A 14,358-nucleotide genomic window follows, 5' to 3' on the forward strand; every position below is an offset into this window, starting at 1 on the left:
TTTTAGGGACTTTATGACGAATTTGAGATAATGATTTTTTCTTCCTTTGGAAATTTTGCAGCCTTTTGAAAATCTTGTTATAAGTTTTTATTCCACCAAACTATGTTTCAAAAAGTTCTGACAGGTGCTCAGTGATCAATCATCAGTTCCTTCTGCTTTCTTTAAAACGTCATACGAGCCCGAAGATGCAGAAAACTAGAAATGATATATTCTTCTAACCATATTGCAAAGCATAGTGTCAGTTTCAGCATTAATTCTTTTCCTTACAGTTAAAAAAAATAAGTAGAAAACTGACTAAATTCCACACCAAGTTACAACAGTTGATGGCATAATCACATGGCTTTCATCCAGAGGAGACTTTGCCTTCATCTTCATCAGGGCAGTCACGGAAGTCTAAAGACCTGCTGGGTTTCAGGCAGAAAGATCAATTGCTAAAATGCTAACGACACCATTTAACCCCCATGCATTTCACTGTTGCTTAGTGCACTATACTGTGCTGCAACAAAAGTCTCCATGCTAACAGAATTCTAGAGTTGCCCTTATTTATTTGGATGAAGCATTTTTTCTGCAAACACTGACCAACTACCCACTTAGCACCAGTGAAAATTTGACGAGTGTCCTGCAAATCAGAAATGGAGAATGTAGACTTTTAAAGTAAAAATGTGCACCTTTTGGAAGATGCTGCATTCAGCAGTGAGGCACAGCGTTGGTGCCCTAGTGCAACAACACTAGTAGGGCACACTTGGCTATGGTCTCACATGATACCCTGCACTAAAATCTGTGCACAGTGCATTGAAATGTGATGCTCAAACAGTGTTTCTCCTTAACTATGGTGGCAAAATGGAAGAAAAACTAATGATGCATCTAAACTTAAGCTTTCACTCCATCACAGAGACAGAAACAACAGATCCAGGTGTAACAATGAAATAAAACACAACCTTCTGAGCAATGACGCCGTCTCATTCTTTGCCTTTGAATCAAGGGAGCAGGTGGTTGGTTGACACGGGTCCTGAAACTCGTTCCATCTGTTTGCTTCTCATCCACACACATTTACTCTGTCTGGCTTCCACTGACACTCCAGTGCATACCTCCACCTCTCGTGGCTCTCATCAGCTTCCTACTCTCACTACAGCCTCTCTACAGTCTGCAAACACCATAAAATGTACTTTATTTTAATAAAACAAGCAAAATGGTTGGTTTGAGCGTTTATGTGTCAATCCAAGCATCTCACCACTTGTTATCAGTGTCTTCATGAATTTTTCTCTTTGCTTATCTATCGCTGTTAAGCTGAATCAGCACGTGCTGGTCATTAACACAAGGGTTTCTTTCGTCTTCTCCTTTACTCGCTCTTTATCCCTCACAGAGAGAATCCGCAGCATCAATCGTATAGCTGAGCTCATCTGTTTTAATTGAGACATCTATGTTAAGATCAACATGAATATTAAATTCCACAGGCTCCATTAATATGCTAAGGCCAGTCCAAGTGTTTTAATATTCACCATGTAAATTACTGAGCTTGTGTTCATGGGCAGTGTTGGATCATTCGTCAGAAATGTTTAGTCTCTGATCTTCAAGAAGTAATGGAATTTTAATCGCACGCACTCAAGCTGAAACAGGAGGTGATTTTCCATGATGCACTGTCGCATCTGGTTGACCAGCCGTCCCCGCATTGTTGACCTCCAAGCTGCCATTTTTAGCTTTATTAATTAGAGGGAAAGGTGGAAAACATTCATTGTGACAGATATTTCTTCCTATCTTCAGTCCTGTCTTTCTGTCTTTGAAGTTCCTAACCATGTAAGACACCCGCCCACACACATCGGCACACACCGGAAATTATTCCGAAAAATCCTCATCTGATGTTTCACTGAGCACAGACGTGTCGGCAGTGGCCGCAGCGATAAAGTTGGTGTTTTGAGTGACTGCACTCAGCAATTTATAAAAAGTTGGTTGCATGGCAGCAGCCGAGGACGTTGTCGCCTGCGGTTGCACACATGTACACAAGCGTGCAGCGTGTTGTCGAGGAAGATGGATCGGAGTACAGATTGTAAGTGACATGTTAATTTCTTCTGCATCACTCACGGCCAAGGCGTCCGCTATCAAAGTAAAGGGACACGAGCCCCAGCCATCAAGGCTTTCCTCTTCTTTTTTCCCTTGTCTTCTCATCCTGGTGCATTCCAGGCTTGATTGTGCGCAAGGAGATGTTTAATATATCTTTCTACTCACCCATCTCCCTCAAAACCATTTGATTTATCCCTTTGCTCTACATCCTATTACTGCTTTCATGTCCCGAAGGTCAAACTGCATGTTTAGCGACTGAAAGCAAGCATGGTCGGGCATCGCAATTACAAGGTTACACGTATCAGAGCATCATTAAACATTGTTAAGGAATAATGGGTCAGCATCGCGTGTCAACTTTGATGATCTCCATACATTTTCGTGAGATATTCTTAAAGTTGCAGACAGCTTCCAGAGGTTGGGCCACAAATGTGCTACCAGTGCCAAAAGTTACATAGATCAGAAAAACTCCACGTAGACCGTCATCACGAAGAAGCTTCAACACAACAGATTTCACAAGTTTACTGTATATGTTGTTTTGCAATATAACTCCCTCTCATTTTGTAGCACTTAGTTGTTCAACATGCTCTTTATCCACGATGCAGAAACAGTTTGGTCATGTTACTAAAAATGTGTTTTCTTTTGCAGTTTTTAAAATCTTGCTTTGATGTGTTTTCCTCTTTATTAGTGTTCATCTCTGACTATAAAGCAGATATTAAATGATAGAAATGAGCTCTGCTCAAATAACGCAGGGTGTTTCACCATGATTAGTTCTTCATGTGTGATTTGCATGCACTGAGGAGTGGCAGATACAAAATACACATAAATAAAATACAGCGGTCATACAGACAGGTGAAACAAAGGAAATGCAGTGCTGTGAGGTGCTTATGTACTGGACAGCAGCTCCGCTTTATTTTCTGGGTCCTTTAAATTAAACTGTGAGAATGAATTCTACAACAAACGATCAGCCAGCAGATTATTGAGGTCAGGGTAATGGTAAATGGACTTGTTCTTAGCGCTTTTCTAGTCCTTTTGAGCAATCAAAGCACTTCACACAACCTCAGTCAAGCATGCACTTTTTGCTATGCTACCATTCACACACACTCATACTCCGATGGATATCTTCCCCAAGGATATTTGGCATGTAGACTGGAGCAGCCAGGGATCGAACTCATCGATTTTATCATGTAGAATTTAGACTGACCGAGTTCTGATTTACACCCGGTAATAAAAAGAAAGGTCCTGTGTTTAGTGCAATGCTCAACTCCAGTGTTCAGTGTTGTTAATGTAAAACTGGAGAACTAGAAGGTTTGCGACACCTGTTGGATGCTGTAAGACAAAGCATGATGTCTCTGTTTTCTCTTGTGTGTGTATGCAGGCAACCCTGGTACTACGGCTGGGGCTTCAACCTGCCGCGAGGTCAAGCTCTGCTGGATAAGTGGAACCAGATCCCAGACAACACAGACATTCTGGTCACACACTGCCCTCCACTGGGTGAGACACATATTACAACTGACACACACACACACACGTGCATAGATATTCAATTTGAAACACTGTTACTGACATACATTTTTAGTTGCAATTATTTGGTAGTGGAATCATTTTTTTTGTCAAATTTACATGTTTCAGATCATCAAATACATTTTTACATCTTATAGATATTTTACATCTATAAGGATAACACAGGTACAATATGAAGTTATTAAATGATGACTGTGAAAAGCTGCTGCATAGCCCAAGTGCCCTTGAGCATCAGTTTAAGGACTGATGGCCTGGCGTTCTCCGTCTGAATTTCCCTGGTAGAAGTTATGCAAGCACAATTCAGAGTTTCACCAATTACAGCAAGTCGTCGATGCAGCCCCAGACCACCATCATCACCACCTTGTTTTGGGTTTGTTGTACTTTTTGTCTCGTCAGTCAACCTGTTAGGATACTTGTTCATGTTGCAGCAGTGCAGCACGGGCAGCAAGAGTGAGCTACGTGAATGTCTATAGGAAGTTTATATTCAAGACATAAAGACAAGGTGTGAGTGTTTATGTCTGTTTTGTGTCTGCCGTACAGATCAAATTCATCTTCAGTGACTACAAGTCAAAGGTTCAAATCCACACTTGTTTACATTCAGTTATCTTGTAGCTTAACTGTTACTTTTTTCTTTTGTTGCTTGTGTAAATTAAAGGTTCAGTTTAATACAGTACATGTTTAAATCCTCATTGCAGTCGATCTGGCTTGTGTAAATAGACATGGACACTAGAGTAAATCCAGCAGAAAACATATTTTAATTAGCCGAAGTTAACCTGTTTACTTCATTTGAGCAGCCCTCCCTTAAATACATATGCAACGAGGAGAGAGGTGCACTCAGAACACTGAGACAAAGCACACACAGATGGTTCGATAAATACACCACATGTGTTTGGAACAGAATGCGTCACATCTGTGCGTGGAGAGACTCGCAAAAACTCACCTAATCTTTTATTTATTTTTCCATTTATTGTTAACTTTCAGTTCAAAAGAGAGGAGGAACCAAACACGGCATAATCTCGGCTTGTTGGAAGGAGAAAAACTGAGCTTTGCTGTGTGAAATTTCATAAATTAGGGAGGCCAAGAAAACATGAGGAGGAGGCTGAGAGAGATAGCATGGAACCAGAAAAACATACAAAAATTTAAAATTTAGGTGGAAAACACAACTGATGACTGAAATCGTGGAGAACAAGACTAGACTATGTCATCATGTCAGTTCAGAGGCCACGCCCTTTGTAAGCCAGCCCATATGGAAAAGAAATAGAAAAAACTTGCATCAGATTTGGCTTGCTTCATATAGTGAATCATAGAAGGCTTCTATGATTCACTCATGAAAGTGGCCACTTTCTCATTACTTTCATATATTGTTCCAGTAAGTATCCAAAACATACAAGTTTCATTATATAATTTTTCAAGGGATCTTATATCTGTTTTCACTCTTGTATGCTTTTCATACAAGTTTCACACAAGACAGATACAAACTTTATAAGATTTATATATATCTTTTCCGTATGGGAGGGGCCGTTTCATGGAGCAACATGTTTTGTTTACAGGGGCGGAGCCATAAGCATCTATCTATCTGTGCTTTTTACTTGATGTTGATACGATCGTCTCAGACTGAAAGAAGGCTAGGTAAACTGACTGACTAAGCTACATACTTTCAGCCTCCACAGATCTATTTTGCGCATGTGTTTGTGCTGCATTGGTTATAGATTTGTAGATGTGGAGCGGCAGGTTTCTGCCCGCTTTCTCCGATTATTCTGGTCAGCTCAGATCACTCACACTTACAAACCTTCTATTATTATTGATTAAAAAGTATTTACTATATTAGCTATTACTCAGTAATTTCAAAAGATATTAGAGGTCACAATAAATCTATACACAGAATATTGGCACGGTAACTAAAATTTAAATTTAAATTAAAAAAAAAGAAGAAAAATAAACCAATAATAGAAAATAATAAACAAAGTTCGGGGCTTCTGAACTACACTACAAGTATGAGTTACTGTCCAAGCCCAACTCTGTGTCCTGAAGCTGATATTTCTGAAAAAAAAGTTGGCGACACACACGTGGATGCTATGAAGCTGTATGTATCAAAAAGCAGCAAACAAAACTTCAGCTTCTGGTGACATTTTGACAAATCAGGCTGCATTTACTGACGAGTCTATTTATGAGCCTCTCGTTCAGCTCCATCAGAATAAAAACACAGCAGTGCCCTTTGTTGTTTGGGGGTTTTTGCATTGAGAAACTGAAATGGACTCAGTGCTCTTGTGTCAGACCTCAGCTGCCTGTAAGTGTTCACAGAGCAGTTGAAGCAGACATCATTGCACACAGTCACAGTTATTTTGGGCGTGCTGCAGTCTGCAGCCACTGTTTTCCATAATGTGACTATGACATTACAGGAAGGCCTGTGTGCCTCTGACAAATCAAACTCATACAGTGTATTTGAAGCTGAAATGTGGAACAAGTCGGGTATTAAGATTAAGAAAGCTAACTGTGCTTTTTTCTTTTTTTCATAAACGAGCAGCTTTGAGCTTTTCTGTGAGCAGCGAGAAAGCGTGTCACATGCTCGACGCATGAAATTTGACCGCGGTAGTCCTTGCAGAGACACTACAGAAAACCATACAGTCTGTATATGCAGACATTTATCCACAGCTTTTGTAGACGTGCACACATGCACAGCTTGAGCATGCTCTGTCAATGGTTCATTTACCTTTCAAATGAAAGAGTGGTGGAAAGGGCCCCGATGAATCATTGTTGGATTGAGTGGATGCATAAAAGGTGAAAGTAATCACAGCGATGACTCACACAGATCAGTCAGCTCATCTTGCGCTGCCTGAGAGCACACTTTACCTGTACAGGAGATCATTAGCCTTCTTAGTAATCACTTTTCAGCTCATACACACTTGTTTTCATCCTCTTACACACCAGTGTTGCAGCAGTCTGAATAAACACAGATGCTAGCTCACAAGCTGACTGACATCCTGTGCAAGCATCACAAATATGGCTAAACACACACTCCTTTCTCTCCTGCACACACACTTTCACACCTCATCTCCTGCTGCAGCTGTGGTGTTCAGATGAGTGTGTGTGATTGATTTCCTTGTCTGCGTCTCGGCTGCGAACACGGCCATTTATTTTCCATTCAGCTTAGCCAAGTGTCTCCAGCTATCTGCTCATAAGCCACAGGCATATGGAGCAGCTACAGCAGGCTACTAATGCATGACACACACACACACACACACACACACACACACACACACACACACACACACACACACACACACACACATACTCGGAGCAAGACTTGGAGGGAATGACATGAAAAAAAAAGTAGTATGGAAAAAGGGAAAGGAACACAAACGCGGACACTACAGTATTTTCTAATTGTTTTTAATAAGACGAAGTAAAACACAACAGATGAGAAGGTGAAGCAAAAAGGAGCAGGAGCAAGACATAATTTCGCACTGCGGCAAAAGCAAACGTCTTTTATGAGGCGCGATAAAGCTGCAGATCGGCGGCTAGAGAGGAAAAATATGGCCCCTTCATCTGGCTGTGAGGAAGAAGTTAACAGCAGAGAGAACAAGGGAGAAAGTGAGACAAAAAGAGGAAAACAGGCTCAATGCCCAAAGCAGCAGCTGCTTCGAAACAAGGAGCACATTAGAGTGAAATACCCCGAGACACAAAAAGCCCTCGTAACTTCTCACTTTACTTCCACCATCTCCCAAGGCTTGTAAAAATATACTTACACTTTTAAGGCATTTTATGCCTAAACCCATCCTAAACGTGTGTGTGTGTGTGTGTGTGTGTGTGTGTGTGTGTGTGTGTGTGTGTGTGTGTTTTACAGGTGGAGAGATTTAGAGGGTAAAGAAGTTGGTCTGTATCACTTTACAACCATGACTGATTCACTGCCAGCTTAGTACACAGATGTCGTTATTCCTCTGCTGAGCACAAGCGGGTCCATTAATTCTGCTGTGAGCAGTTTGCTGGGGAATATAAAAATGTATAAAGGCTGTCTTTCTTTCTCTTTGTTTTAAAAGCAAACAGATCAGCAGCACCTCTGATGTAGTATCGGGGCTTTCATTGTGGGAAAAGTCCTCCCATTATACAATTAAACTTATAGCATTGAGTGGCCTGAAGCCCCAAAACATCATTTCCAGCTGGAGCTTAATCAATAAGAAAAACCAGGACATTTAAATTTGTTTGCCTGAAGCTTGAAGTGTTACCCGCAACGACTTCAGACCCTTAGATTCTTAAAAATATCAATTCAATTTTATTTATTCAGCACCAAATCACAGCAACAGTCGCCTCAAGGTGCTTTATATTGTAAGGTCGACCCCACAATAACACATACTTAAAGATTACTGTCGTATGTTTGGAACATATGCACTGATTCTTTTATAGCGCTTTTCTGCTCTCCCAGAGCACTCAAAGCTCTTTATACAACATGCCACATTCACACACATTCACACTCCGATGGATGCATCAGAGAGCAGCTCAGGGTTAATATCCTCCCCAAGGACACTGCTAACCTTCCCATCAGTAGATGACCCGGTCTACCTCCTGAGCTAGCACCCCGACTACACCCTGAAAGCTGTGTGTGCTGTTTCAACTTGATAATTCAAGTCTCACTGCAGGCACGGATAAAATCCCCCAAAAAGTTGTGTCTGTGGAAATTTTGTTTTTTGTCTGTTTGTTTCGTTTTTGTTTTTTGCTGTTTTTTTCCATGAAAATAGTCCCTGTGTGGCTTTAAGTGGCTTCGTTAAAACTGTGTACCTTTGTTTCATTTAATATATTACTATACAAATGTCTCCCTGATTCATCCTCAGCCTCGCCGCTCTCTCTGCTGCACGCAGGGAGACGCACAGCAACAGTGAGTGTGTTGGTAAGCAGGAGAGAAACATGTTCGTATGTAAAATCAAGAAGTCCTGAACAGAGAGAGACTGCAGTCTCTGCAGATACGGGGAACTGCTGGGTACAACCTGTTCAAGCTAGTCTATTTGAACTGCTTTCTGTTTCCTCCTACACTTGTTGGGAAACTTAATTTATACTTTATACTATTTATACAGATTTCTATGACGTTGTTGTCACTGCACGATTGCTCCATGTGTGTCTATAGATTTCTCCTACACACAGTGGGAAGTGACGGAGCTGTGAACACACACACACACACACACACACACACACACACACACACACACACACACACACACACACACACACACACACAGCAGAACAACTGTACTATATATCTGCTATACTGCATGAGCCTTTAGCTTGAAGATGTTTTCAAAGAACCAATGAGAAGTTGCTCACGTTGAACCTTGTTCCCTGATGAGTTAGTAGACTCTTTCATGTCATACTGAATAAAACATATTTACATTAAGGCAGATAAAAAAATTAATTTGGTAGCATTTTATATGATTTTACACTTAAAATCTGAATTCACTGATCACAATAACCATTAGTTATATTTAATAGAACTTTTATTTTCCTGCACTGAGGATGCTGTAGCCTTTAGCCTTCATCGTTGTTGCCTTTTTTGTTTTGTTCGTCCTCTTGTCTGAGCAGAGCGACAGACAGCAGGGAAGATGGAGGCGCGCAGTCCTCAGTCATTTTATTCCTCTGACGTGATGCTTTTATTGACTCAGCATCAGCAGCATCCGTCGTCGCGGAGGAGACACTAAATCATATACACTCCGTGCTTTATCCTTGTCACACATACTGTGAAGTATGCATCTGTGTGCGGCTTTGATTGATCTTTATTTTCTGTGGCTGCTTTTTAAGAGTCTTTTTTCAGTGCTGTGTAATGTTGTTTGCCATTAGACAAGCAGCTTGAAAAGAAGAGCTTCTTTCTCAAGTGTGTATGCATCAAATTTCATACTATGGCATTCATAACATTTATGTCTTGAAATAAAGATAACTGTTTTATATTTTCAAAAAATGTAACTCAGCATCACCAAGCTCACATTAAATGAATTAGTGAAATGATCCAGCAAGGATCATTGCTGTGGGAGGGTGAGGATACAAGTACTGAATGAGTTTCCGATGTTAGGGAGTATTGAACTACATAATTAAACCAGAAAATACAATTTCCAGTATCTTTCTGGTAGTTTGACTGCACACATATGCACTCAAAAAAATAACTCTTTAAATGAACATAAAAAAATCATGGAAAGAATTTCCACGTGATTAAATTGCTTTATTTTAGCATTATGCAATTCTGTTACTCCAACTTAATGCACTCAAGTTGGACCAACTTAATTAAAGATTGATGAATCAACGTATTTACTGCATTTTGATCCAATATATTTTAATAGTGTTGATCCAACTTAAAGAGTTTTGTTCCAACTCAATTCAGTAGGTTTTCTCCAACTAATTTACTAAATTTGGTCCCAGCTTAAGTTAATTGAGTTGAACCAACTCATACAAATTAAGTTATTCCAACACAAGTCTTTAATGCTAATAGAAAGCAATTTAATCACGTGGAAATTCTTTCCATGATTATTTTAAGTTAATTTAAAGAGTAATTTTTTGGAGCATTTAACAAAGTCTAGAGTCTGGTTAACATACATTTCACTATTACATCTAAAAGGTAAATAAAAATTTGTCATACACATCTTTTTGTTTTCTCCAATTTATTGAATTTATAGCAAATTTCACATAATGTATAAAGAATACATGAAATGCAAGTACAAGTTAAGTAGTGGACAAAGTGGAAAGTTAACCTGTTAAAACAATTTTTTAACAACAATGAATGGCTGAATCAGGTGATTTTCCGATGACCAATACAACTACTTTGAAGGTCAACAGATGCACTTTCAAAAAAGAAAATATCTGCAATTATTTTAGGTTCATGGTCCAGATACATGGTGTAGCTGTTGTAGTGGAAACATTTCTCAACGAGAAAATAGTGTTTTGAGAACCTGTACTTTGTGTGCTGTTGGATAGTTCGTGTGCATCTAATTCCATAAGAATCTTCTGCAGGACCTCAAAGGTGTACCTGAGTTCCAGAGGGTAGCTCAGGTTCAGTGAATAGACCAGACCAAGCAACATTGTCACTGCAAAAACTACATTGCCCAACTCACCCATCACTTCCACCCCCTCTAGAACAATCACAACATCCTGAGGGTCATCGCCAGGCTCCGCACCCTCTGACCGAATGACACAGATTCCAAAGACTGTCTCTGCTATGGCAGTGGCGATGCTTGTTATCAACTTCCTGTGACAATAAAACAAACAAAAAAAAGATAATGATTTCTCACTAATGTCCATTGCAAACAGTTTTAAAAGTAAATATCTGTTTTACATTAATGTAAAATACCTAAAAGCTTTATTCATTCAAGCCTTATAATAATGTAAATGTAATCAAAAATGACTGCCCGATATTTTTCCTGACTCAAGAGAAGTTCATTCAATACCTCAACAATGTCCTGTCTTTCAAAATCTTGAGTTGTGATAGGGGTGACTGTGGCACAGGAGGTAGAGCAAGTTGTCTACTGGTTTAATCCCTGGCTTCTCTAATCTGATACTAAAACTATCAATGGGTAACATACTGAACCCCAAGTTGCTCCTGATACATCCATTGAAGTGTAAATGTTACATAAAAATCTTGTATGAATGTGTGTATGAATGAGGTTATTATAATGATATTATAATAATGATAGTATAAAACACTCAAGAATGGTGTGTGTAGTATCCAGTGAGAAACTTAAAGCTCTTACTTTTCCTATTTTAAAAGGTATTTTTTACAGCCACCGGTAATTTATAGGAAAACCCCATCCCCTGAAACTCTTTTATGTAGTTCAAGCTTATCTTTGATCATCTCCTTAGTTAAGGATACAGGCAAGTTAACATACCAGGTAATTCTTCACCAGCTTCTCAGGATCTTCATTCAGGTACACGCAAAGACCTTTGGCGATGTATTCTCTTCTGATTTCAACAGCATCAGTCTTTATACACAGAGGGGGAAAAAAACAAATATATACGGAAATCCATCTCAACGACCTAGCAGTGGGATTAAAGAACTTTTAGTTGAATTACCAGGAATTTGTGAGAAATACAGAGGCTATTGTTTTACAGTCTTAATCTTTTCAAATAGTATTTATGCATTTTAGACAAGTCTGTCATTTTAATATTGTTTTGTAATTTGTGTATTAATTTAATCATGCCATACCCCCAATTCAAGAAAGTTTAGATGATGTGTACATAAAATCAGAATGCAATGTTTTCTTGGTCTCAAAACTATATGTCTCTTACAAATGAATATATTACATTTTTAACATGGGAATGTGATAATTTTTAAGAAAAATATTAGCTCACCATGAATTTGATGAACTGGCCTGCCAGCTCTCCAGACCTTTCACCACCTGATAAGATTAAACATTTATTATCTTTACAGGAGGGAACTGCAAGTCTCCAAGTTTATTAAGTAGAAAAATATTTCATTTCAAAAAAATTAAAAAACAGGAAAACATATCTGTTCATGTTTTGTCTTTCCTCCTCAGTGTACTAAAAACACATAAATTGTTAAATAAACCACTGTCCATCAGTTGCAACTTACAAACTTACAAATTTCAACAACCCACACGTAAAATGTAAATTTATCACAACAGTCTCTGTGGTAGAGCCAAACTAGCTTATGTGCAGAGGTTAAGTTATAAACAATATCTATATTTGGAGTAGCTAAGTCTTTCATATTAGGCTATCATGCTAGCATGACATTGTGCTATATTCTTGCACTAACGTGTTAGCTAGCTAGAATGGCATAAACAAACAGATATTTTTTTTAAAAAAAAACAAAAAAACAAATGTGAATAAATAGAACTGAAAAGAATCGACAAACTAATGATACCTTTGTGCAAAAAGTATTTTCATCAAGATGGATGAAGATAGATTCACTCTTACCTTTCCAAGATGACCGTGAAGCAAACCATGTGCTTTCCTGCCTCTTGTTGTTTAGAATCTCACGTGATCTTGTGATATCGCGAGTCTTTAAGGCAGCTAACCACTCTTGTTAGATTTTATCATGTCATATCAACAAGAATAAATTTAAGAGGCGCTAAGTTGGTAAATTTCTTGTAGATCTTATATGATTTTATTACGTTCACTTTAGAAACATAAATTCATTGTGTTCAAATTACATGTTAGAGTCTTGTAAATGCAATAACCACCAAATTTCACTTTTTTGAGTGTGTGTATAGTGATTTCCTTCCATTTTTTTCTTTTTGATTGCAATTAGTTATTTACACAAATAAAAAACTGCAATAAAACAAAGATTTTTATTGCATGTCTACAACTGCACTGAATGAAAAAAGCTGTCAGAATCAGCCCCGCTGTGAAGGCATTCCCATGTTGTTCAGTGCTCACACAGTACCGTCATCATGTTGGATTAACCTCCAGAACAAAAACCAATTGGTGTGATTTTTAAATGTTCAGAGATGTTGTTGGTAGAAAAGTAAAAGTTACGTGACTCCTGGCTCAGCTGGTTAACCAGAAAGATTAATCTTTCTCATTTTTCAACTTCTATCACCTCAGTGTCTCCTCTTCTGTTGGAGGGGTTTAAATACACCCCACTGTAGAACAGCTGACACCCCAGCTCTTGCATAAAGGTAGTGGATGGAAATGGGCATCATTTTCTTATAAGATAAGATAAGATAAGATAAGATAAGATAAGATAACCTTTATTAGTCCCACACGTGGGAAATTTGTTTTGTCACAGCAGGAAGTGGACAGTGCAAAAGTTATGAGGCAAAAATTAGAATACAATAAGAATAAATACAGTACTATACTATATACAGTAGAATAAAATAAAATAAATATACAATAAGATAAAAATAGAATACAAATACAAATACTATATACAACTGAGTAAAAATACAACGATGACAGAAAGGATTATTGCACTTAGTATTATTGCATATGTATGGATGTGTGTGCTTGATCAGTTAAAGTCTTTATTATGGAGTCTGACAGCAGTGGGGAGGAAAGACCTGCGAAATCTCTCCGTCCCACACCGTGGGTGCCGCAGTCTCCCACTGGAGGAGCTGCTCAGTGCTGTCACAGTCTGCTGCATGGGGTGGGAGACGTTGTCCATCAGGGATGACAGCTTAGCCGCCGTTCTCCTGTCACTCACCACCTCCACTGGGTCCAGAGGGCATCCTAGAACAGAGCTGGCCCTTCGGATCACCCTGTTCAGTCTCTTCCTGTCCCCAGCAGAGATGCTGCCGCCCCAGCAGACCACGCCATAAAAGATAGCAGAAGCCACAACAGAGTCATAGAATTTCTTCAGGAGTGGGCCCTCCACCCCAAACGACCTGAGTCTCCGCAGCAGGTACAGCCTGCTCTGCCCTTTCCTGTAGAGGGCGTCTGAGTTATGAGTCCAGTCCAGTCTATTGTTCAGATGAACACCAAGGTACCTGTAGCTGTCCACAGCCTCAATGTCCATACCTTGGATGTTCAGTGGTTGCAGTGGAGAATGCTTGTGCCTGCGGAAGTCTACCACCAGTTCCTTGGTTTTACTGGCGTTGATCTGGAGGTAGTTCAGCTGGCACCAGTCCACAAAGTCTTGGGTCAGACCTCTGTACTCCTTGTCGTCCCCATCAGTGATGAGGCCGACTATTGCAGAGTCATCAGAGAACTTCTGCAGGAAGCACTGGGTGGAATTGTGGGAGAAGTCTGCAGTGTAGATGGTGAAGAGGAACGGAGCCAGAACCGTTCCCTGTGGGCCCCCCGTACTGCAGACGACCCTGTCCGACACACAGCCCTGAGTCCTCACATACT

At 39.6% G+C, this 14,358-nt stretch overlaps 1 protein-coding gene and 1 pseudogene across 1 annotated transcript in view; one reads left to right on the forward strand and one right to left on the reverse strand.

Moving 5' to 3' along the window:
- mpped1 (metallophosphoesterase domain containing 1) overlaps positions 1-14,358 on the forward strand; it is an 84,872-nt gene that overhangs the window by 66,603 nt on the left and 3,911 nt on the right. The window contains exon 4 of the mRNA XM_085375887.1: positions 3,434-3,549. Within this exon, the coding sequence (XP_085232013.1) occupies positions 3,434-3,549 (116 nt within the window). The remainder of the gene's footprint in view (positions 1-3,433; positions 3,550-14,358) is intronic.
- Positions 10,476-14,358, reverse strand: part of LOC146614448 (uncharacterized) — an 85,952-nt pseudogene continuing 82,069 nt past the window's right edge.

Source organism: Diplotaxodon limnothrissa, linkage group LG17 (genome assembly GCF_057381915.1).
Source record: "Diplotaxodon limnothrissa isolate DT_005_m linkage group LG17, D_limnothrissa_male_GT1.1, whole genome shotgun sequence".
Taxonomy (NCBI): domain Eukaryota; kingdom Metazoa; phylum Chordata; class Actinopteri; order Cichliformes; family Cichlidae; genus Diplotaxodon; species Diplotaxodon limnothrissa.